This window comes from Dendrobates tinctorius, unplaced genomic scaffold (assembly GCF_039654945.1).
Source record: "Dendrobates tinctorius isolate UK_male_01 unplaced genomic scaffold, ASM3965494v1 ptg000320l, whole genome shotgun sequence".
NCBI classification, from domain to species: domain Eukaryota; kingdom Metazoa; phylum Chordata; class Amphibia; order Anura; family Dendrobatidae; genus Dendrobates; species Dendrobates tinctorius.
The window spans coordinates 127,616-152,514 of record NW_027361987.1 but is presented as its reverse complement, the minus strand read 5'-3'; the positions used below and the strand labels follow the sequence as shown (position 1 = coordinate 152,514).

Below are 24,899 nucleotides of genomic sequence, written 5' to 3'. Positions count from 1 at the left end.
ACTGGTTCATGCTATGAGGCTTTCCATTAGACTGTGAACTGTCATTGTCTTGGTGAATAATTTAATATTTTTAAAAAGCTTGTATCTTTTATGGACAACTTAGGCCTCTTTCACACTTCAGTTTTTTGCATCAGTTATAATCTGCCAAAAAGGCGGACAAGCGGATCCGTTCTCAACTGATGTGAACGGATGGCACAGGATCCGTTTTCAGACGGATCCTGAAAATGAAGAAATTTAAAGGAATCGCTGGCCGGGGGGGGGGGGAGAGAGAGAGAGAGAGAGAATTTTTTTTTTTTTATTTTGTCCGGCACCCAGAAAGAATTTCGGGTTAAATGAGTGTCTGGAGGATCCGCCAGAGAAAAAAACGTTACAAGCTCCGTTTTGAAATCTTTGAGGATGGTGACGGACAGCAACTTTTGGCGGATCCTCACAAAAGACGGATGAAACGGATAGCAATCCGTCACAATCCGCCATTAATGCAAGTCAATGGGAAAAAAACGGATCCTCAAAAAAAAATTGAGGATCCGTTTTTTTTAAAAACCTGGCGGATTGTGACTGATTGTAAAAAACGGAAGTGTGAAAGAGGCCTTAAGTAGAAATGTCCAAAAGTATAAAATTTGAGGATATTTTATTCAAAATTATTAATTGGTTTTATTTTTAGCAGATGACTGCACCAGGAGGTCAGAGGGAACGCTGACATCTTCTATTTTTAAATGTGATTATCTTGAGATCTCACAGGATCCAATTGAAGTTAATGCCATTACTCCAGATATACCATCATCCCTTCATAGCCAAGATCTGTCATCTGATCCTATGAAACAGGTCCCATCTTTAGGCTCATTACCAACTACTAAGGAAAATCAAAGTCACGATATAAGCATTGAAAAATTAATTGATTCTAAAGGAAAGGAGCCATTTTCATATTCAGAATATGGAAATAGTTATCTTGAAAAGACTTTTCTTAAACATGAAAAAATTCACATAACAGAGAATAGATTTTCCTGTTCAGAATGTAGGAAATGTTTTACTCAGAATTCACATCTTGTTACACATGAGAGAATTCACACAGCAGAGAAGCCATATTCATGTTCAGAATGTGGGAAAGGTTTTAGCCAGAAATCAAATTGTGTTAAGCACCAGAGAACTCACACAGGGGAGAAACCTTTTTCCTGTTCAGAATGTGGGAAATGCTTTTCTCAGAATTCATATCTTGTTACACATAAGAGAATTCATACAGGAATGAAGCCATATTCATGTTCAGAATGTGGGAAATGTTTTAGGCAGAAATCAGATTTGGTTAGGCACCACAGAACTCACACAGGGGAGAAGCCTTTTTCCTGTTCAGAATGTGGGAAATGTTTTAGCAGTAAATCAGATTGTGTTAATCACCAGAGAACTCACACAGGGGAGAAGCCATTTTCCTGTTCAGAATGTGGGAAATGTTTTAGCAATAAATCAGATTGTGTTAATCACCAGAGAACTCACACGGGGGAGAAGCCTTTTTCCTGTTCAGAATGTGGGAAATGTTTTAGCAATAAATCAGATTGTGTTAAGCACCAAAGAACTCACACAGGGGAGAAACGTTTTTCATGTTCAGAATGTGGGAAATGTTTTAACCAGAAATGTCATCTTGTTAGTCACCAGAGAACTCACACAGGGGAGAAGCCTTTTCCCTGTTCAGAATGTGGGAAATGTTTTAATCAGAAATCAGATTTGGTTACTCACCATAGAACTCATACAGAGGAGAAGCCTTTTGCCTGTTCTGAATGTGGGAAATGTTTTAATCAGAAATCAGGTTTAGTTCATCACCATAGAACTCACACAGGGGAGAAGCCTTTTTCCTGCTCAGAATGTGGGAAATGTTTTAACTGTAAATCATATTTGTTTAAGCACCAAAGAACTCACACAGGGGAGAAGCCTTTTTCCTGTTCAGAATGTGGGAAATGTTTTGTGAAGAAATCATCTCTTCTTAGTCACCAAAAAACTCACACAGGGGAGAATCCTGTATCATATTCTTAATGTGGGAAATGTTTTCTACCGAAATCAACTCCTAAAAAATATCAGGGAAGTCATACGGGGAGAAGCTTTTTTCATGTTCAAAATGTTGGAAATATTTTAACTCAAAATTGTATCTTCTTAAAGGTTTTGACCACTACTAGGACAACCCCTTGTTATTCCTCATGTTTGGCCATGTTACAATAAAAACACTCATTGTGCGAGAATGATCAGTACTAAATATATTGAACAGCCATGTCGGGCTGAGCTGCCATCTTGGAAAAACATTCGCTAACTAACTTTGCAGCTAATGAGATGACCTTATGGGAGCTCTAGCCAGAATGGAGACATAAAATGACATCAGAGCCATTAGCAGGTATGGTTGGCATACACAAAAGTTAATAGGAGTAGCTGCAGGGCATTGTGAGAGTAAATAATGGTGTCATACTGTAGTAAGTAGTGTCTGTGATGAGGACAATACAGTAGTCAATATGTGAAGAGTTATGTGAGTAAGGACATTAGATAAAAGGGACATGGGGATTTGTTGATTGTAACGGAGTTTGGTGAAATACTCCAAAATATTGTCATTTTGTGTTATCACTTTCTTTAGTATTCTAGAATACATGTCTTCCCTGCAGTATGAGGTTATCATGTATACACCTTTTGCCGCTCTATGTAGTTTGTTTGTCTAACCATATATATATATATATATATATATATATATATATATATACACACTCACTGGCCACTTTATTAGGTACACCATGCTAGTAACGGGTTGGACCCCCTTTTGCCTTCAGAACTGCCTCAATTCTTCGTGGCAGAGATTCAACAAGGTGCTGGAAGCATTCCTCAGAGATTTTGGACCATATTGACATGATGGCATCACACAGTTGGCGCAGATTTGTCGGCTGCACATCCCTGATGCGAATCTCCCGTTCCACCACATCCCAAAGATGCTCTATTGGATTGAGATCTGGTGACTGAGGAGGCCATTTGAGTACAGTGAACTCATTGTCATGTTCAAGAAACCAATCTGAGATGATTCAAGCTTTATGACATGGCGCATTATCCTGCTGAAAGTAGCCATCAGATGTTGGGTACATTGTGGTCATAAAGGGATGGACATGGTCAGCAACAATACTCAGGTAGGCTGTGGCATTGCAACGATGCTCAATTGGTACCAAGGGGCCCAAAGAGTGCCAAGAAAAAATTCCCCACACCATGACACCACCACCACCAGCCTGAACCGTTGATACAAGGCAGGATGGATCCATGCTTTCATGTTGTTTACGCCAAATTCTGACCCTACCATCCGAATGTCGCAGCAGAAATCGAGACTCATCAGACCAGGCAACGTTTTTCCAATCTTCTACTGTCCAATTTCGATGAGCTTGTGCAAATTGTAGCCTCAGTTTCCTGTTCTTAGCTGAGAGGAGTGGTACCCGGTGTGGTCTTCTGCTGCTGTAGCCCATCTGCCTCAAAGTTCGACGCACTGTGCGTTCAGAGATGCTCTTCTGCCTACCTTGGTTGTAACGGCTGGCAATTTGAGTCACTGTTGCCTTTCTATCAGCTCGAACCAGTCTGCCCATTCTCCTCTGACCTCTGGCATCAACAAGGCATTTCCGGCCACAGAACTGCCGCTCACTGGATTTTTTTTCTTTTTCGGACCATTCTCTGTAAACCCTAGAGATGGTTGTGCGTGAAAATCCCAGTAGATCAGCAGTTTCTGAAATACTCAGACCAGCCCTTCTGGCACCAACAATCATGCCACGTTCAAAGGCACTCAAATCACCTTTCTTCCCCATACTGATGCTCGGTTTGAACTGCAGGAGATTGTCTTGACCATGTCTACATGCCTAAATGCACTGAGTTGCCGCCATGTGATTGGCAGATTAGAAATTAAGTCTAAACACACAGTTGGACAGGTGTACCTAATAAAGTGGCCAGTGAGTGTATATATATATATATATATATATAAAAAGCCCAAATGAGGTCCTCCATATATTCAGAAGTAGAAATCAACAACATAGCCTACAAGCGTTACTCCCATAAACAGAATGTCAGTATGAAATAAATATTTATTTCAACAAAACACATAAAAAAATGTAAAAAGAAGAGATTATGCATAGAAAAATCATCAGGTATGTATATAAAACGTATCTAAATCTGTCCCAAAGTATAGTTTAGATAAATCCTTTACATATATATAATTGTAAGTGGAAAGACCATATGGAAGAAGTATAACAATTACAGTGTCTCGCGAAAGTATTCAGCTCCCTGGAACTTTTCAACCTTTTCCCACATATCATGCTTCAAACATAAAGATACCAAATGTAAATTTTTGGTGGAGAATCAACAACAAGTGGGACACAATTGTGAAGTTGACCGAAATTTATTGGTTATTTTAAATTTTTGTGGAAATTCAAAAACTGTAAAGTGGGACGTGCAAAATTATTTGGCCCCTTTACTTTCAGTGCAGCAAACTCACTTCAGAAGTTCATTGTGGATCTCTGAATGATCCAATGTTGTCCTAAAAGACTAATGATGATAAATATAATCCACCTGTGTGTAATCAAGTCTCCGTATAAATGCACCTGCTCTGTGATAGTCTCACGATTCTGTTTGAAGCACAGAGAGCATCATGAAGACCATGGAACACAACAGGCAGGTCTGTGATACTGTTGTGGAGAAGTTTACAGCTGGATTTGGATACAAAATGATTTCCAAAACTTTAAACATCCCAAGGAGCACATATTGAAATGGAAGGAGTATCATACCACTGCAAATCTACCAAGACCCAGCGGTCCCTCTAAACTTTCATCTCAAACAAGGAGAAGACTGATCACAGATGCAGCCAAGAGGCCCATGATCACTCTGGATGAACTGCAGAGATCTACAGCTGAGGTGGGACAGTCTGTCCATAGGACAACAATCAGTCGTACACTGCACAAATCTGGCCTTTATGGAAGAGTGGCAAGAAGAAAGCCATTTCTCAAAGATATCCATAAAAAGTGTCATTTAAAGTTTGCAACAAGCCACCTGGGAGACACACCAAACATGTGGAAGAAGGTGCTCTGGTCAGATGAAACCAAAATCGAACTTTTTGGCAACAATGCCAAACGATATGTTTGGTGTAAAGGCAACACAGCTCATCACCCTGAACACACCATCCCCACTGTCAAACATGGTGGTGGCAGCATCATGGTTTTGGCCTGCTTTTCTTTAGCAGGGACAGGGAAGCTGGTTAAAATTGATGGGAACATGGATGGAGCCTAACTACAGGACCATTCTTGAAGAAAACCTGTTGGAGTCTCCAAAAGATCTGAGACTGGGACGGAGATTTGTCTTCCAACAAGACAATGATTGCAAACATAAAGCAAAATATACAATGGAATGGTTCACAAATAAACATATCCAGACAGGTGTTAGAATGGTCAAGTCAAAGTCCAGACGTGAATCCAATCGAGAATCTGTGGAAAGAGCTGAAAACTGCTTGCTGTTCACAAACGATCTCCATCCAACCTCATTGAGCTCGAGCTGTTTGCCAAGGAAGAATGGGCAAGAATTTCAGTCTCTCGATGTACAAAACTGATAGAGACATACCCCAAGCGACTTGCAGCTGTAATCACAGCAAAAGGTGGCGCAGCAAAGTATTAAGTTATAGGGGCCGAATAATATTGCATGCCCCACTTTTCAGTTTTTGTATTTCCACAAACATTTAAAATAACCAATAAATTTCATTCACAACAAAATGGGGTTTCTGAGGAAGCATTACAAGCGAAACGTGCTTAAAAGAGCGCCTCTGGGTAATGTAATCATCTTTATAGACCTGTCTTGTCTGTGTATGCCTCTTTGGTATGTGGACATTGTGGGGTTTGCCACGTTCTCCTGCTTCTTGATTTATGCACTAGCAATGAAGACTCTATGTGAAGCAGTGACCGGGTCACAATACTATTTTGTCTTCACACACTCACTCCCTGTGATTGTGTGGATGTGTCTGGCCTAAGAGAGACAATCAGCAAGTGAGTTATAAATTAGTTATAAATATAATATATATGATCAAATATATTTTAGTTCCCCCTTCTTTCTCTCCAATAAGAAGATTCTTGCCAGTAGAATCAGTACGGATGAGCACCTACTGTGCTCTCTCCCTGGCCACAATTCCCCATCTTCCATACTCACCCTTTCCCCCTAGCCATCTTTTGCCATCTAGATATATACTGTATATCTACCATCCGACTATAGTGATAAACTATCTGCAGATTAATTATATACTGTGACGGACTCAGTTTCTGCTGAGCCCATTTTTTGAGTGGACCCTCTGGGTCATGGTACCCACCCACCGAGGGCGAGCTTACCTTATGAGAATCCACCACACAGGGAGTGTCAGGGGCAAGACCAAGGGGGTGAGCCACCACGACTGCTGGGACCAGACGGACGGCTCAGGGGGACACTATGGGAGTGTCTGACGACCAGGGACAAGCAGGAAACAAGACAAGACAAGAGGTAAGTGCAAGGTATCTTCATTAAGATGTTCAGGATCACATTCAGTGCAAATGTGAAAACAAGCAAAACGTGCAAGGTGCGCGCGTGGGCACGCCAAGGTCTATAGCATAGTACGTGCCAGGTGGCACGCCTAGGTACAGGTAAAGGCACAATGGCATTGGACTCCGGACCGCTGGCAACGATCGACATGATCAAGGCATCAGGCTGCGGAGAACTGCTCCGGACATCAGGCCGCAGTCATCCAGCTTATGATCTCTGGCAGCCATCGGCAGGTTCCGGGCATCCGGCAGGCAAACCAGGGTTCAGGCAAGGAGGCACGACAGATATCCAGGCATGGTGCATGTTAGGGAACACGCCAAGGTCCAAGGCAAGGTGCATGTGTAGGGGACACACCAGGGTTCAAGGCAAGGTGCGTGTGTAGGGGACACGCCAGGGTTCAAAGTGAGGTGCAAAGCAAGGTGCGTGTGTAGGGGACACGCCAGGGTTCACAAAACGAGACAGGGTGCGTGTGTAGAGACACGCCAAAGCACAAGGTACAAGACAGTGCGTGTGTAGAGACACGCCAAAGCACAAGGTACAAGACAGAGTGCGTGTGTAGAGTCACTCCAAGGTCAGGGTTCAAGGCAGAGTCCTGCGCATGCAGAGGGCACGCCAGGGTTAGGGTTCAAGGCAGGGTGCGTGCTAGGAGCCACGCCAGAGTTCAGGGCAGGACACGTGCAAGGAGCCACGCAGGAGGCACGCCTCACTGGCCAGTGCACACGGCTGTACTCAAACACGAGGCACTTAGCACGGCACAGGAGACAGCCAAGGGGAACCCACGCCGGGGTTCAAAACAAGGACAAGGCAAGAAACAAGGCAAGACAAGGTACGGAACACGGAGCGGAACATAGGCACAGACAGAGCCAGGACAGAGCGAGCGGAGCGTAGGCCGAAGCCCAAGAGAGCACCATAGGACAGAGTACGGAAAACCAGGCAGAAAGAAGAAACATGAGAAGTACTACAAGGCTCAGAATAGCAAAGGCCAGACATAGCGAAACAGGCAAGGCAGAGAACAGAGGAAGGACTACAAGTCAAAGAATAGCTAAGGCGAGACATAGCAAAACAGACTAAGACAGAGAACAGCGGAAGTACTACAAAGCAAAGCAAAGCAAGGACAAACATGGCACGAGAGACAACACAAGACATGGCACGAGACAAGAGGCAGAGTACGAGCACGGAGCGTGTGCAGAGATGCACGACAGGGCAGAGTGCACGGGCACAGAATAGAGGGAGCGACCCAGCAGACCAAGCAGCCATGCAGGGAAGCAACACAATACTCAGGCCCTGAGCATAGGAAGGAGCGGTCTGATATAGGGCATAGCACCTCCACTTCCGAGTCAGGACCAGGGAAGTACTTCCAGTTCAGGTCCTCCAGGATCACAGGGAGCAGTCACATGATCAGGATTCCAGACAAGCAGGAATGATTGCAGAACCAGCGCTGAAACCTAGGCAGGTCACATGATCAGAATTCCAGACATGCAGAGATGATTGCAGATCCAGCCTCTGCTGGAACATAGGAAGGACACATGATCAGGGGTTCTAGACATGACGAGACGATCACAGAAGGCAGAGCAGAAATGCAGGCATCCCGCAGCTCAACAGACATGAGGTGAGTGTGCACACTGCTCTAGAGAACATATAGGATAGCAGACATGAGATGCGCGTGCACACCGCTCCAGGGGTCATGAGGCAAAACAGACATGGCGGACATGACATATACTATATTGGTCTGTTGTTCCTGGAGGATAGCTTCTGCTCCACTAGATACCATTGATAAGATACATGGTGCTTCACGTCCAGTATTTATGGTGAATAGCATATATTATTATCGGCAGTTGTTCCTTGAGATCAGTAGATTTAACATATGTCAAACTAAAAAGCGGGTCTGTAATATCCCAAAATTTCCCAGGTTCTGGTTACAATCGATATATTTCTACCTAATTAAAACCAAGTCAGATATATATTGAGCTCCTCACGCAGGGAAGTTTGAGCTTAGAATTATTTTCATTTAAACAATTAGAATAAAATATACATAAAATTAACATGGTTAAAAATATTCATACATTTAAATAGCTACAAAAATACACATCAGTACATAAGAAATTATTCAAACATTTATTCTGGACCTCATAATTTTGAGCCTGGTATCTTACCTCTCTGGTTATCTGTCCATGACCCTGGTCTATCCCAAGGAATCCATATGAAGAAATAAATGCATGTATGCGTCCCCATGAGCCAATGAGGACCCCTAAGCCCCATGAGCCAATCTACATCACCTGTCCCGCCATGGAATAAACCATACAAAAAACCAAGACCCCACGTGTATAATGTAAGCCAACAAGGGCCTGTGAACCATAGACAGGAACAATAGCTGATGACAATATAGAAAAGGCATCGCCAATGATATCCCTTCATCAATACCAAAAAGTGCAGAAGCTGTCCCCATATGAGTTCCACCAGGGATTTTTTCACTAATCTGGTTGATGGTACAAGACACAAGCTTAAATCATACATTAACTGTCAAACTGCTTGTGTGATATACGTTTTAATTTGCCCCTGTCAACATCTTTATGTTGGCCAGACATCTCAAGAGTTGCGATGTAGGGTGCAAAAACATTTTTCAACTATCAATCTGGCTTCTAAGAAAAATATTCAGAATTGAGAGTCCTCAGTGGTTGATACCTTTTAATGGCTAAGATATACATCTTTCCTGTATCAATCTGGCTTCTAGTGATTTGAGCAAAGGCCACTTTTTGGCCCACCATTCTGGCCAAACTAATAACATACAAGTTATTGGACTGGAGAGAGTTTTCAGATCCAATAGAGGTGTGATATGATTGGGTCACCGAGGAGGAGAGCAGGCCCAAGCTAAGCTACAGAAAACCAGAGAGGTTGGTAACTAAGCAGATTGTAGACCCCTGATCCCATCTACACAACTAGCAGTAGCCGTGCAGCGTACCTACGATGATCCTAGATGCCTCGGCACAGCCGGAGAGATAACTAAGCCTAAAGCAAGAAAGGTGAAATCTAAGCTGCCCCAGAGCTGACCCCAAAGGAATAGATAGCCCCCAAACATATATTGTCAGTGAGACAAGATGAAAACACAAGCGCAGGCAGGAAAATAGACTGAGCAAATGATGGGGCCCACACTGACTAGACAGGACAGGAAAAGAAAGACGCTGTCTGCAATCACGCAAAAAACCCTACAAAAAGTCCAACACGTCTGATGCAAAAACACTGAAGTCACACGACTTTGCCGACTATATCAGCACTCTGGTATATTCTCAAAGCAGAGCAAAAAGAGGCCAATCTAATAAGGGACAAAAACAAACTGGCACAAGCAGTAACATTTGGACGGTGATTCAGCACAGCCCCAGCCGGAGCTGGCTGACCTGCACAAAACTGAGATAGACAAAACCAGATCAAATGCAAACAGAATAGCAAATGAACACTTAGCTTACTTTTTCTGCTCAGACCCAGTTTCTCATTTGTTTCATTGTGCATTCTGTGCATATAAGGGTGTGACCGCCCTGTTTCTGAGTTGGAAAATCCATCCTGTCTGGCCTATACTATTACTGGTGGTTCAGTCCCTCTGTCCTTGTTCACATTTACGTCACTTGACAAGTGGAAAGGTTTTAAATACAAGAGTTAGGACTGTCCCACAAGGGTTGCCGTGACGTGGCGGGATGGCTTCTACATTATTTTGATCAAAATTATGTTAACTAAATACCCTTATTATTACTATTATTACTACCTTCATGCAATTTTTGCAATATATTTTTTTACTTTTTTATTCCAGGATATTTGTTTTGTGTTTTGCTTTTGGTTTTCTCTGTGTAAAGGTCATGTGTTCATATGCAATTACATTTTGCATGCACATTAATTTACTTTTTCTGCTCAGACCCAGTTTCTCATTTGTTTCATTGTGCATTCTGTGCATATAAGGGTGTGACCGCCCTGTTTCTGAGTTGGAAAATCCATCCTGTCTGGCCTATACTATTACTGGTGGTTCAGTCCCTCTGTCCTTGTTCACATTTACGTCACTTGACAAGTGGAAAGGTTTTAAATACAAGAGTTAGGACTGTCCCACAAGGGTTGCCGTGACATGGCGGGATGGCTTCTACATTATTTTGATCAAAATTATGTTAACTAAATACCCTTATTATTACTATTATTACTACCTTCATGCAATTTTTGCAATATATTTTTTTACTTTTTTATTCCAGGATATTTGTTTTGTGTTTTGCTTTTGGTTTTCTCTGTGTAAAGGTCATGTGTTCATATGCAATTACATTTTGCATGCACATTAATTTACTTTTTCTGCTCAGACCCAGTTTCTCACTTAGCTGAACATGCAGGGATAGAGCTAGAAACATCAGACCTCAGGAGGCTGTCACGTGGACCCGTCCTATGTGACACCACCCGCAGGCCGGTAACTAAAACAACAAGACACGGCACGTGTAACTGTCCTGTGTGACACAACCTGCAGGCCGGTAACTAAAACAACAAGACACGGGGGAAGGGAAGACAGTTACAATGGTGGGCCCTGCAATAGGGAGCGGGGACGTGGAGACCTCCTGCACTCCCCTGAGTCAGTGTCCCTCACACTCCTAACGTTCCCTAGGCCGGTTCCGCACCAGGCGCCGATCATAATTCCTGTCTCCCTAGCACACCCTACACCTATCCCTTGCTAGGGAGCTGGGTGGTGCAGGCACTGGCCCCACCGCTGTACCAATACACACCAGGGAAAAATACAAACAGGGAAACACCACTTAGCTTTGCTCTGTTGCTATTGTTCCCAGCAACAGAGTCCACCACCAGAATGCAGCTTTCCTCAAGAATAGCTGCTACTTCTCCAAGCTTTGTCAGAGCTGCAAGGAACACCTCTCTGTAATTCCTTCCTTCACCAGACTTTAACCCAGAGCTCTCCTGAGCTGCTCTCTGTAGTTCCTTCACCAGTCTTGGTTGGAAATGAGCAATATCACCAACCCTAACTTTTTTGTTCTGCTGAGCCATGGACCCAATGCAGCCCTTTGCCCAAATGCTGATGATCCTTACTGATGAGATTAGGGGGCTGCGCGGAGGGTTGGTGTGGCAGCTGCGGCTGTTGGTGGGCTTTGGGGGCTTGGTTCAGGAACAGGCTCAGCCAGAACCCAAGATACCCCTCCCTGACAGGTTTTCTAGAGGGAGAGATCAATTCTTGGTATTTCAGCAAGCCTGTAAACTATACTTCAGGCTGCGCCGTCATTCATCAGGGAGTGAGGAGCAACGGGTGGGAATCATTATGTCCCTTCTTAAGGGGGATCCCCAATCCTGGGCCTTTTCCCTGCCAGACGATTCACCATCATTAGAGTCCGTGGACGAGGTTTTTGCGGCTTTGGCGCTAGTGTATGGGGATCCTGATGGCGTCACCCTGGCGGAATCCCGACTCCGTAGGTATAAACAGGGAGCCTGGGTTGCTGAAGAGTACTGTTCAGAGTTTAGGAGGTGGGCCACTAACACTCAGTTGAATGACCCTGCACTTAGGAGTCAATTTGTGCAGGGTCTGTCTCCAAAGTTGCAGGATACTCTGGTGCAGTACGCCGCCCCCAGGTCGCTGGAGGCCGCCATGTCCCTTACCATCTGGGTGGATAGACGCCTTAGGGAGAGACATACACAAAATGTGCCCCCTGATGTCCTCGCTAGGGAGGAGGACCCACCAGTGCGGACGGAGGAACCCAGACAGCCCGGTGTTGTTGGTACAAAAAAGGGGGTGTCTGCGGCTCGTTGTGGTGGGGGGGTATGCTTTTCCTGTGGGAAGCTGGGCCATTTCATGAGAGCCTGCCCAGTCCGTGCCAAGTCTCCAGACGAACCTATGCAAGTAGGAGGAGCTAGTTTGTGTACGCAGCTGCCTACGGTTCGGGGAGTGATGTCGGCATGTTTTTACTGTGGGCAGACTGGTCATGTCCTGTTGATTTGCCCAATGCGTGCCAAATTATCTATTCCATCTCAGAAGCCGCATTCCCCTGGTCGCTTGGAGGGAGGAAACCAGGGAGTGTATATTTCCTCCATTTTGCCCTCCCAAGGTACTATGTCAGCAGAGGTGTTGGCTGGCGGGGTACCGGAGGTGATACCGGTGCTTGTGGACAGCGGAGCAGGAGTCAGTCTGGTAGATGCTCGCTTTGTCCAGACTCATGGCCTGAGGTGTAGGACGCTAGCCCAACCTATAAGCATCCAGGCCATAAACTCTGTTCCACTGAGCCAGGGGAGCTTGACCCAAGTCTTAGAAAATATCCATATACTTATAGGAAAATCATGAGGAGTCCTTGTCATGCTACGTCTTGGAGGGAATGCCGGTACCTATCATTTTAGGCCTCCCTTGGCTGAAAAAACACAACCCGGTAATAGATTGGTGGGTGAGGGAAGTAGTCAGCTGGGGGCAGTCGTGTGAGGGCTGCTGCCTAGGAACTACTGTCTCTGCCGTCTTTCTTCAACCGACCCCTTCCTCTCCAGTGAGAGCAGCAGATGTGCTGCAGGAGAGTAGGGGCAAGTCTCAACCCTCGCCAATAGGCAACCCTGGGAGGTGCAGACCTCGTGGTGGAAAGGGTTGGAGGGTGGTGTACCCCTTGGTGAAGTGCAGGGGTGTGAGTGCAGTGACAGAGTGGGATGCCTCTGTTGTCAATCCCAGAAAGAGTTCACCGAATTGTGACAAACGAATGTGTGGCAATAAACGTTCAGGTCCGGACCTGTGTGTGAACGAGCATGTATGGGTGGCCACCAAAAAACATCTAGTGGAAGTGTGTTGCGGAGTCTTACCAGTTCATACTAAACATACACATACACAACTCGTTTCCCAGGTCAGCGCTTCGGAGATGTGTGGTGCCTCCAGAACATACATTGCCAATACCAGCGGTGCTCATTTATCATCAACCTGACATGCAGGTAGTTGCAGGGGTGAACTCTGGATCTGGGCGTCCCCTCTGTAGGTGGTTCCCTGATGAGGAGCGGTCTTGAGGGTCCAGAGGCCCCTCATTAAGGGGAGGGTACTGTCATGATCCATGCTGGATCATGACAGATAAAAAGCACTAGTAACCTTTTTTTTCCCTTAAGCTGTGTGGTTTCAGTTCTAGTTTTGCCCCTGGTGGCCGTTAGGGTCATTGCACTTGATGTTTTCTTTGCTTTACCTTTTGCCCCCGGTGGTCAGTGGGGTTATAGCAGCTTTTTGCCCCTGATCATTTGACCATTCCCTTTTCCTATATAGGGTCACATGGTCTATGAGCAGGTGTTGGTGATATTGCTCATTTCCAAGCAAGACTGGTGAAGGAAGGAACTACAGAGAGCAGCTCAGGAGAGCTCTGGGTTAAAGTCTGGTGAAGGAAGGAATTACAGAGAGGTGTTCCTTGCAGCTCTGACAAAGCTTGGAGAAGTAGCAGCTATTCTTGAGGAAAGCTGCATTCTGGTGGTGGACTGGGAGCAATAGCAACAGAGCAAAGCTAAGTGGTGTTTCCCTGTTTGTATTTTTCCCTGGTGTGTATTAGTACAGCGGTGGGGCCAGTACCTGCACCACCCAGCTCCCTAGCAAGGGATAGGTGTAGGGTGTGCTAGGGTGACAGGTATCCTGATTGGCGCCCGGTGCGGAACCGGCCTAGGGAACGTTAGGAGTGTGAGGTACACTGACTCAGGAGAGTGCAGGAGGTCTCCACGTCCCCGTTCCCTATTGCAGGGCCCACCGTTGTAACTGTCTTCCCTTCCCCCGTGTCTTGTTGTTTTAGTTACCGGCCTGCGGGTCGTGTCACACAGGACAGTTACACGTACCGTGTCTTGTTGTTTTAGTTACCAGCCTGCGGGTCATGTAACACAGGACGGGTCCACGTGACAGAGGTAAGAAGAAAATCACCATCAGGGATAGAGGGAGTCGGCTGTCTTAAATCCCAATCTGAAACCCCAGATCTCCAATCGTCATCCTCATTATCAGGTGGCAAGCCTCTGTTAATCAGATCAGCTCCATTACCTCCAGTAACCACCAGAGGGAGCCCAGAAAGAGAACTCGCAACCCCTCTGTCAATCTGACCAGCTCCACTACCTTCAGTAATAACCAGAGGGAGGCCAGAAAGCAAATTCACAACAGAGCTGGCTGTCCTAGGAAGCTTTTGCTCCAAGTCGAATCGAGATGGATATTTAACCTTGGTTCTGTTTCTCCCACAAGTTTGAACGAGGAGTTACTCTTCACCAGATTCCTGGGTTAGGTTGGATCTGGTGCATTTGGGTCACCTCATCTGGGACTTGTTCTTTATTCCGTTTTTTGCCTGCTAATTAGTTTTGGACATTCTGATCAATATATTGGAGGAATCTCGCTTGGGAGCTTCTGCCCTTTCTGGTATTGATGATGGGATATCATTGGCGATGCCTTTTTTATTTTATAATGTCATCAGCTATTGTTCCTGTCTATGGTTCCCAGGCCCTCGTTGGCATACATTATACATGTGGGGTCTTGGTTTTTTGTATGGTTTATTCCATGGTGGGACAGGGGATGTAGATTGGCTCATGGGGCTTAGGGGTCCTCATTGTCTCATGGGGACGCATACATGCATTTATTTCTTTATGTGGATGCCTTGGGATATTTTGCACAGGGGTTGGTATTCCATTGTGGGTCAGTTTGAATGGCTTATTTAGGGCCATTTTCTGTTATTCATGCGCGGATTTTTAAACGTGCCTTTTAGGGCTTTCTATTCTACGCTCATTATTTATATTCCTAACTGAATATTTATATTTATACTAATATTTTGATGTTTATAGTAACGTGCTAATCATATGATAATAAAATTTACTTGAAGCATTTATAAATTCATATCTGCCTGTGATTCCACAATTTTGTGTCTTTCTTATTCCATGCCTGTTTCATTTGTGTATGTATGGTATGGTTGCCTTCCCTCCCCCGGGGGTTATATGTGCATGTATGCTTATGCATGGTGGATGGCTTTAAGCCTTTAGCGTCTTTCATATTATATAAGTTTGGTCACTGCGGTGGCCATCTGCTATCTAATGTGTTAAACGCCGGGTTATGCCCCTGTAATTTATGCCAGACCAGTTTTCTGTCTACCCAGCTGCAGCTTTCTGCCCTTCTTCCCGTTGGGGAGATCTGCCTACGTCCCACTTCACGCAGGCGTATTGAGGCCTGCGGTTCGTCACATGCAGGCGCTTTGACGTCCTGCATTTTTTTTTTTATTTTAATGCCGGCCTGATTCCCTCACCCCTTTGTTGTAGCTTGGGTGGTCATGCACAGTTTATTCTGGGTATAAGGGGGCCTCTTTTTCCTGTCATCTTATGCAGGTGCTGTGACGCCTGGCGATCTACTCTGCGCAGGCGCACTGACTCCGTGCTTCCTGTGTTGATGCAGGAGCGTCCTACGCTTCATCGTCTCTGCTTTACAGAATGGTCATGCGCAGTTCATTCTAATTTTTTTATGCACAATGACGTCTTTACGCCCCACATGACATGGGTTTCCTGCTACGCCCACTGTGATTACAGCAGCCATGCACGGTACATCTCGTGGTATCCTGGCCCTGGGCTGCTGGCGTGCCACACACCGGTGGGTTATTAATTATTATTCATTGTATTTAAGGTCGATTGGCCATAATGTGTCTCACTTCCCCTGACGAGGCCTCACTTGAGGGGGTGATACGCATGGGGTTACATCTGCGGTCCACTCAGAACTCTGGCCCTTGGGATCAGTGGGTTCATGACTCTCTCCTGGTAATATGCTGACACTGGGGCTTTCTTTGGAAGGTGTCTTCATTGTTTGAGCTTTCCTTCTGGGTTCATATTGTTCACCGGTTATTAGACTGGTGAGACAGTTTATATTTTTCTTTGCTCTCCCCTTGGGATTATTCTCCCTTTGGGATTATTATTCTATCAAGCTTTCCAGGTCCTATTGGACAGCTTACATTTGTAGGCTTTGCTTTAGCCTCATGAGCCACTAGGGGAGGGGTTATTTTAGGGTCATTTATTGCCTTCTCTCATGTATGTGGGTCGCCCCTCACACCTAGGGCAGTGGGGTACTCGGTACCGGGCCGGTGTCAGGGGGAATGTGTGTCACAGCAGCGGTGACCCAGTCCGTGGCCCTGGGCACCCAATATCAATGGGGGTGATGTTAATGGTGTAATAGTTTATTTGGATAGTTTGTGACGCCACCCGTGGTGTTTGGCAAGTGAGATGTTGAGCCAACGCTGCATGCAGATCCACTGGGACTGAGGGTGTGAGCACAGAATGGTATAGATGCTGGTACCCAGGTATAGCGGTGCTGGAATAACTGGAGGACACCAGAGTATGCGGTTCCAAAGCTTTACTCACTGTTTGCAGTTCACACAAATGCCTGCCTCCGCACTGTGTTCTTCAGGTCAGGGCCCCAGCCAACCTCCTGGCAGGATAGGATTCTCCCCTCCACACTCCACCAATATGTACCTTACTGAACGACTCCTCCAATGCGCCTTTAGGTGCGAAGCACTCCAGTACTTAGTTACCCTGGAATGCCTCTCTCTAGGTGTTCCTAGTCTTTACTTGTATGACAGACAGCTGTAGCCTGCTTCGGGGACTCCTCTCTGCGTCCCGGCTCACTATTCAGTTGCTGTTGTGACCCAAGTCTATGATGGGAGTAAGGCATTAGTGGCTCACTATTCCTCCGGTGTCTGTTGCCGGACATAAAGATCCAATCAACCTCGGGGACTGGGCCCCGGCCTTTGCGCTCTGGACTGGAAGGGTTCTCTCTCTTTCTCAACCTGCTTCCCACCGTCCTTCTATTCTCCTTCGTTCCGATCTGTTCTATCTCTCTTATGGAATCTGTAGTCTCCAGTCTACGTCTCCTTCCTTCTGTTCCTTTCCCATGCCATCTGGCTCAGGTCACTGAGGCAGCTGCAGCACTCCTTCCTCCATCCCTCTTCCAGGGATCCTCACTCCTGTCTGAGTGACTTCCTTTCTCCCTCACCCTCTGTCAGACTGCCCTGAAGTCCTACACCTTCCCTCTCTTTTATATCTAACTCCACCTGCCTCCCCAGCACCTCATGTGTTACGAAGTCAGGGACCACAAAAGGCATCCCATGACCTTTCCAGCATAAAGCATGGATGATTCCCTGCTGAACTATCCTGTGTGTGAGGTGCAGGTGATGGAATGTGAAAGGGAGTTCCCACCCTACCTGGATGGTGGGGCACTACACCTTAGGAGAAGGTGCAGTACCTCTGTGGCGACTGAAGCCTCAGGGGCGCCACATATGGGAGTCATTATTGAATTAATTTGTCTCTGTGGACACAGCTCTATGGTTTTTAAGTGTTTTAATTGTAATTGTGTGCCAATAAAATTGTTGTGATTTATATTTTTCATATATAGTTGTGTTGTGCATTATTCTGGTAGTGCCTTTTTTTGCTTCTTTAGTTACAGTCTTAGATGACAACTTGGTTGCATCCCTATATCATACATATTTTCATTTATATAATGCGGTGCGCCAAAATACTTTTTCTCCTTGTATTTGCTTCAATATTAAGTTCATCAATTTTTTTTGAATGGGTCACCAGTATCACAAATAAAAGATAATAACATTCAAGTAGAGGCTGTAGTTTGGCATCAATGAATTTACTTGTGGTCTCCAAATTATTACCGCTACCAGAAATAATTGGTCTTCCAAGTGGTGCTATCTCGTTTTTATACATTTTTGGTAAAAAGTAGAGACTGTATAAGTTGGTTTGTCATATTGTAGGGCCAATACCAATTCTTTTGTAATGATTCCATTATCTTTGGCTCCTTTTGAGGGGGGAGGATTCAATGGCCACCACTTTGATCGGAACCTTAAGTCTAACTGTCCCTATCTTACAGCGTGTGACCAATTGGGAGTCAATAAGATTGATGGATGATCCGCAGTCCACGAAAGCTGTAGAGGGAAAAAAACAACCGTCCACTTACAGTTCCACATGAAGCAACACCTTAGAAAACGAGAAAAAGGGTACCTGAGGGTCTGAGTAGTCTCCCCGCTGACTACCCAGAACTAGTCGTTTCCCGTCAATCGGGTTGAGGATGGGCAATCAGGACACTCCCTTTTCCAATGTCCCGTTTTACCACAGTAGAAGCATAACTGCTTTTCTTTCAGGCGTTGTCTCTCCTTTTCCTTCAGGGAGAAAGCCCCTATGTCCAAGGCACAGAAACAGTCTCTTTTGCACTAGGGAACAATGAAGTCTCCGCCTGCATCACCCCCCTGGCCCACAGCCTGCGGTCCATCCGGATGGCCTGGGTCATGGTGTCCTCGAGTGAGTTAGGTGGGGGATGTAATGCCAAGGCATCCTGTAACCACTCGGACAAGCCTCCACGAAAGAGTCCTCGGAGTGCGTCATCGTCCCAAGAGACCTCTGCGGCCCAGCGGTGGAATTCTGTACAAAACAACTCAGCCGAGTGTTTCCCCTGACAGGCACTCATCACCATGTCCTCTGCCAATCGCACTCGGTCCGGCTCATCATATATGTGCCCAAGGGCCTCAAAAAACGCATTCACAGACACTCTCTCAGGGACAGTGGGAGGAAGGGAGAAAGCCCAAGCTTGTGGGGACCCTCTTAATAAAGACATGACCCCAACCTTCTGACTTTCGTCCATAGAGGAACGTGGCCTCAAACTAAAGAAGAGTTTGCAACGCTCCATGAAGACCCTGAACTCCTTTTTGTTCCCAGAAAAGAAATCAGGCAGTTTAACAGGTGGCTCTGGGGACACCAAAACAACATCACTCGCCCCAGCCCCCAGAGACCCAGCAGATAAAGCCCCTCGCACAGTCTCAGAAACCTGCTGCTGAGAACGAGCAAGAGCTTGCTGCTCCAGAGATAAACCCTGAAACATCTGACTCAGATTTTTCATTTGTTCAGCCAGAGATTGTATGGGATCCATATTTCTCAGCAGAGAAAAAAAAAAACCCCAAAAACTTAACGGTCAGTTATAATATCACGGTCCTGTTAAGGTCGGCGTGCAGCCACCGCTGAGCAAGGACTCACCCACACTGCAAAGGGGCCCGGGGTCAGACACGGCCGGATAGTTCAAGCAAACAGGACCTGGAGAAGCTAAAGGCAGTGAGCAGTGAAGGACCACAAGGGGGCAGGGCTTAGCGTCCTGCTGTCAGAGATAGGCAGAACACTAGTACAGGAATTCTCAAAGTCAGACAAACCGGGTCATACACAGAGATAACAGTAAAGTAAAAGGGATGACACAGAACGGAGAGTCGGGGCCAAGCAGAGGTCAAAACCAAACAGACATGGAAGGTACCAAGCAGAATCCAACAAGCAGTATCCAGAGAACAGACCGAGTCATACACAGAGTATCAGATAAACAAGAACACAGCACTAACACACTCAGGGGTCACCACACTATGCCAAGGGCGAAAGTATAACTGACGGGGATAGGAGCTTCCTGAGGCTATAAGAAGCCTCTCCCAGAACCAGGGAGAGGCCACAATCAAAAGCCCCAGGTGTCCAGGTAAGACTGCACTGGGAACACAACCTTTAACCCCAGAAATGCCAGTCATCAGCACTGGTTCCAGACATTAACCCCATGTGTGCGAGTCAAACCCGCACTGAGATCATGACACCCTGATAAAGAGTTTTGTAAACAAATTTGGTTTCCTAAATCCTGCATCTCGTGTTATTGCGTCACAAAAAGATTCTTTATTTGAATGGGCGCAATCCCTTGATTTTGCTAGGAAATGTGAAAATAATGAAAGGAGGATAAATCATGCTAATTTTGTAAAGACAGGCAGAGTAAAATCTTATCAGAAGCCTGTATCAAAGTGTTCTAAATTGAGTTATCCCCGAAATCAAATCTATGAAGAACGAAGAAAATCACATATTTGCTTTAAGCCTTATGGAATAATGAGTTCTGACCTTCTTTCTGTAAAAAAGATGGCGTTATCTGATGGACAGAAGCAGGTGGTGAGGGAGATCATTGGCTTTAAACTGAACACTCTGCTCAGAGAATCCGTCAGCTTCAAAATGGCAAGAACTTTTCAGGACATTTTTTACAGAGAAATAAGATTGGGTTTAGGAATTGGCTAAAAATGTAATTATATGTTGTGTAAAAGTGTTATACAATGTATTAGTCAGTTATATGTAATTATTATATAGAGTATAATTCTGTAGTTCTATAGTTTTGTAGAGATACATATTCATACAGTATATATAGAGTGTTTGTAGAAGTAGAGATTGTAGAACTGTATTTTTTAGTGAAAATTAAAATTTACTCCAGTAATAATATTTATAATTACTGTATGAATATGATATTAACCTTATCTTTTATTTTTCCTTAGAATTTTCATTTCAAAGCAGGACTTAATCGGAAAAAATTCTCTTACAAGGATTTATGCCTTTATTTACATAGGAAGTTGCAATAATTGCATGATTTTATATATTTAACACTTAAAAGAAAATAACTGCATCTTAAATGTGTTCTGTGTGTATGTCTTTACTGCATGGCATGACATGACAACCACAGCATGTGAAATCTGAACCTTGTTCTAATAATAGGTATACCATGTCCCTGTTCCTTAGTGAGAAGAATTTTTGGTTTTGATGCCAGCCTTTACTAGTCAAAGGAATTTTTTTTTCTAGGCCTAAAGTTTCAAGTATAGCTAATACAACATATATTTATGTTATGTGTATTTGGGGAACATTCAAAGAAATATTAAGATACTAAATTTAATAGTTTACAATGCGTATTGATAATTAGGACAATTATTTTAGGGTTTGTATTCATGTATTCACACCTTTGTATGTGGAATAATTTGGTTTGAACTTATATGTGACACAGTCTGAGTGACAGATGACAGATGCATGTATGAGCAGCTGCTAAGGGGTAATGTGATACGTTTGATGTATGAAAGAGGCCTCAAGACTATGTATGTTAGAGAAAAAACTTTGTCTTTATAAGAAATATGCAGGTCAGCTTAATTATTAGAATATTAAGATACATAATGAAATATTATCTACACAACATATATTTCTATATTTCTTTAGTAATTATTTCTTGATTTAGTTAATTGTGGATTAGGCTACTTTCACACATCAGGTTTTCGGCGTCAGGCGTGATCCGGCGTCGTGCCGGAACGCCGGATCCGGCAAATGTTTTGTAAAACCAGATGTGATGGATCCGGTTTTCTGCCGGATCCGTCTTGTTCTTGACAGACAAAACCGGATCCGTCTCATCCGGTTCATCCGTTTTTCTATCCATTTTTCGACGGATTACGCCGGATCCGGTTTTTAAAAACACCCCTTGTGGCCTTCCGAACGGGATTGGCTACTGGAAAACTATATATAGTGTGTTCCTATAGCCCTTCTTTGACAGGTTGTAGAGGAGAAAGTGCAGGTTGGAGAGAAGAGCAAGTTACTGGCGAAGATGGATGTTGTCATTGGAAATATTTTGAAGAATTTGGCGGATTTTACAGCGGAGGCGAATCGTTTGAGGGTGATTGTTCTGGAGAAGGAGAGAGCGAGACAGCAGCACATCAGGCATCGTAGACGACGTTTGTGGATCCACCCCATCACAGCCAAGAGAATGACGCGTGGGGTCTATTCTACACTCTGCATGGACCTTCGACGAAACCCGGATAAATTTTTTGGATATGTTCGGATGAAAATGGAGAATTTTGATTACTTGGTGGAGCGCATTGCACACCTCATAAGAAAAGCGGACACCTAATGCCGCTTCTCTGTTTCACCCGCAGAGCATCTGATGGTAAGCCACATTTATTGGATATGCTCGCATCAGAGCACACTTTCACTGCAATCTTGTTGGTGGTAGTTTGTATCTCCAAGTGTTATAGCTGAGTTTTGGTATGTAATGCCGTGATTTAAAACTAATTGATTGTTTTTTAATTCCCCACAGATTTCTTGCAACTGGAGAATCCCTTTCGTCACTGCATTTCCAGTACAGACTCGGGATTTCCACCATATCTGGAATAGTGAAGTACACCTGCCGTGCACTGTGGGACTCCTTAGCTGAAGAGTTTTTACCAGAGCCCACAACAGAGAGGTGGATTGAAATTTCAGAAAAGTTTCAACAGATATGTCAGTTTCCCAACTGCTTGGGCGCTGTGGACGGGAAACATATCCGCATTGTAAAGCCAGCCGGATCGGGATCGGAATATTTCAATTACAAGAAATATTTTTCAATTGTCCTCATGGCCATCGCTGACGCGGAATACAAATTTATTGCTGTTGATATTGGGGCCTATGGCCGCTCCAATGACTCTCGAGTTTTCAAACTGTCTGCCATGGGGCGTAAACTGTATGGAAACACCTTCCAGTTCCCACCACCTAGACCGCTGCCGCAAACATCTGGTCCACCTATGCCCTTTGTCTGTGTAGGGGATGAAGCCTTCCAGCTGTCAGAACACCTTTTGAAACCGTACTTTAGCAGAGGATTGACAAGACCAAAACGCATTTTTAATTACTGCCTCACAAGAGCAAGAAGAATGGTTGAATGTACCTTTGGTATTCTGACAGCCAAATGGCGGGTCCTATTGACTGCGATCAACCTCAAGACAGAAACTGATGACGAGGTGATCAAAGCTTGCGTGGTACTCCACAATTTTGTTATCTGCAAGGAACCCATTTCCATTGAGGACACCTCTGAAGAAACCACCTTGCAAGATTACCATGACATTACCACTAGAAGTTCTGTGACGGTTTCAGGGACAATTTTGCACTATACTTTATGTCACCTCAAGGCAGAGTACACTGGCAGGATGACAGAGTGTGAAAGATTTGTGCCCTAAAACTTGTGTACCTTCAGGACCAACAGTATATACCTTTGCCAACCAAAGTTGGCTATCTTGTCATGGTCTCTATTTTTACCTTTAGGCCACAGGTGTGTACCTGGTTGTGTTTTATGCAAAGTATTTCACCTTTTAACAAAAGTTGTGTACATTGTTAGGAAATCACCAACAATAAACACAACTTTTCAGGTGAAATACTTTGCTTCAAACACAACCAGGAACACAACTGTGGCAAAAAGCTAACATTTACCCACAGTTATATACCTGGTTTTGAATACCTTTTTACCTTTTAAATACCCTGTATTTAACCTTTTTTTTAAACATATTTCGCCGCAGAAAGAAATGACAGACAACCAGTGTAAACGATAATTTAACTTTTATTTAAAATATTTTTTTTTGTAAACTGTTTTTAAAGTTAAAAAAACTTTTTTAATAAAGGTTTGAAACCAACCCAATGGGCATTTTTATTACAAAACACATCATAAATCGGTGTAGTGTGGGGTGGAAATACTGCTGGAGGGGCTGCGGGACACTTCGACAATGGGAGTGTGGAGAGAGGATTGGGATCGTGGTGGGGAAGGAACAGTTAGAGGTGATGGTGTGGAAAAAGCTACAGAATGGGTGGACATGTGGGAGGCAGAAGAGGTGGTGGGCGGTGGAGTGGAGGGTTGGGCAGGGACTGTAGGAGCAGATGATGTTGATGGAAAGTTGTATGGGGAAGGAGTTTGGTACGGGGAAGGTTGCTGGAAGTGGGGAGATGTCTGGTACTGGAGAGGTTGCTGGTACTGGGGAGGTTGCTGGTACTGGGGAGGTTGCTGGTATGTAATAGGAGGGGGAGGATGGAAAGTGGCTGGAGGGGGTGCAGATGTAATAGGAGGGGGAGGATGGAAAGTGGCTGGAGGGGGTGCAGATGTAATAGGAGGGGGAGGATGGAAAGTGGCTGGAGGGGGTGCAGGTGGAGGAACTACAGTGGTGGGAGGTGGAGGTTGGGAGGTAACCTGCTGGAGAGCACTGTGGCATGAATGCATTACATGCATCTGCTGGGTAGGAGATAGCGTTTCCATGCGCTCCACAACAGACCTGAAACAGGTGTGGTTTGGCGAAGATCTTGCTTCTGAATGCATGGTTTGCAGAAGTGTCTTCACCTCCAGAATGCTGGAGTTGATCTGCTGATAGCCTGCGGAGATTTGCTCTGACAAGACTTTTAGACAGTTCTGGAAAGATGCATTCAGATGCAAGAACTCTGGCGCATAAGTCTTTTCCTGACCCCTCTGCCGCTGCCGGCCCAGTACCCGCAGGTGTACTAGAGGTGGCAGGGGCAGAAGGGTGGGGTAAAGGGAAAGCGATCTCCTCACCAGCAGCTTCATGTAATGTAGGCGGCCACGATGCTCCTGTGCTGGTGGATGGGACAGATGGGTCGAATGTGTGGGAAGGCTGGGAAGGTGCAGATGTACCGGGGCGGTCGAAGTGTCCCTCGGTGCCGGTCTCCTCAGGGATCGCCTCAGAAGGGTCCAATCGTGCAGGCTCCCGAGTGCTGCTCACCGTGCTGTGGAATAAAGAGAAAAAAAAACAATTAAAATACTGACA

The 24,899-nt window shown here is 45.0% G+C and overlaps 1 protein-coding gene across 1 annotated transcript in view; it reads left to right on the top strand.

Moving 5' to 3' along the window:
• Positions 1-24,899, top strand: part of LOC141073928 (uncharacterized) — a 53,309-nt gene that overhangs the window by 3,117 nt on the left and 25,293 nt on the right. The window contains exon 2 of the mRNA XM_073561461.1: positions 665-2,004. Within this exon, the coding sequence (XP_073417562.1) occupies positions 814-2,004 (1,191 nt within the window). The 5' untranslated portion in view covers positions 665-813. The remainder of the gene's footprint in view (positions 1-664; positions 2,005-24,899) is intronic.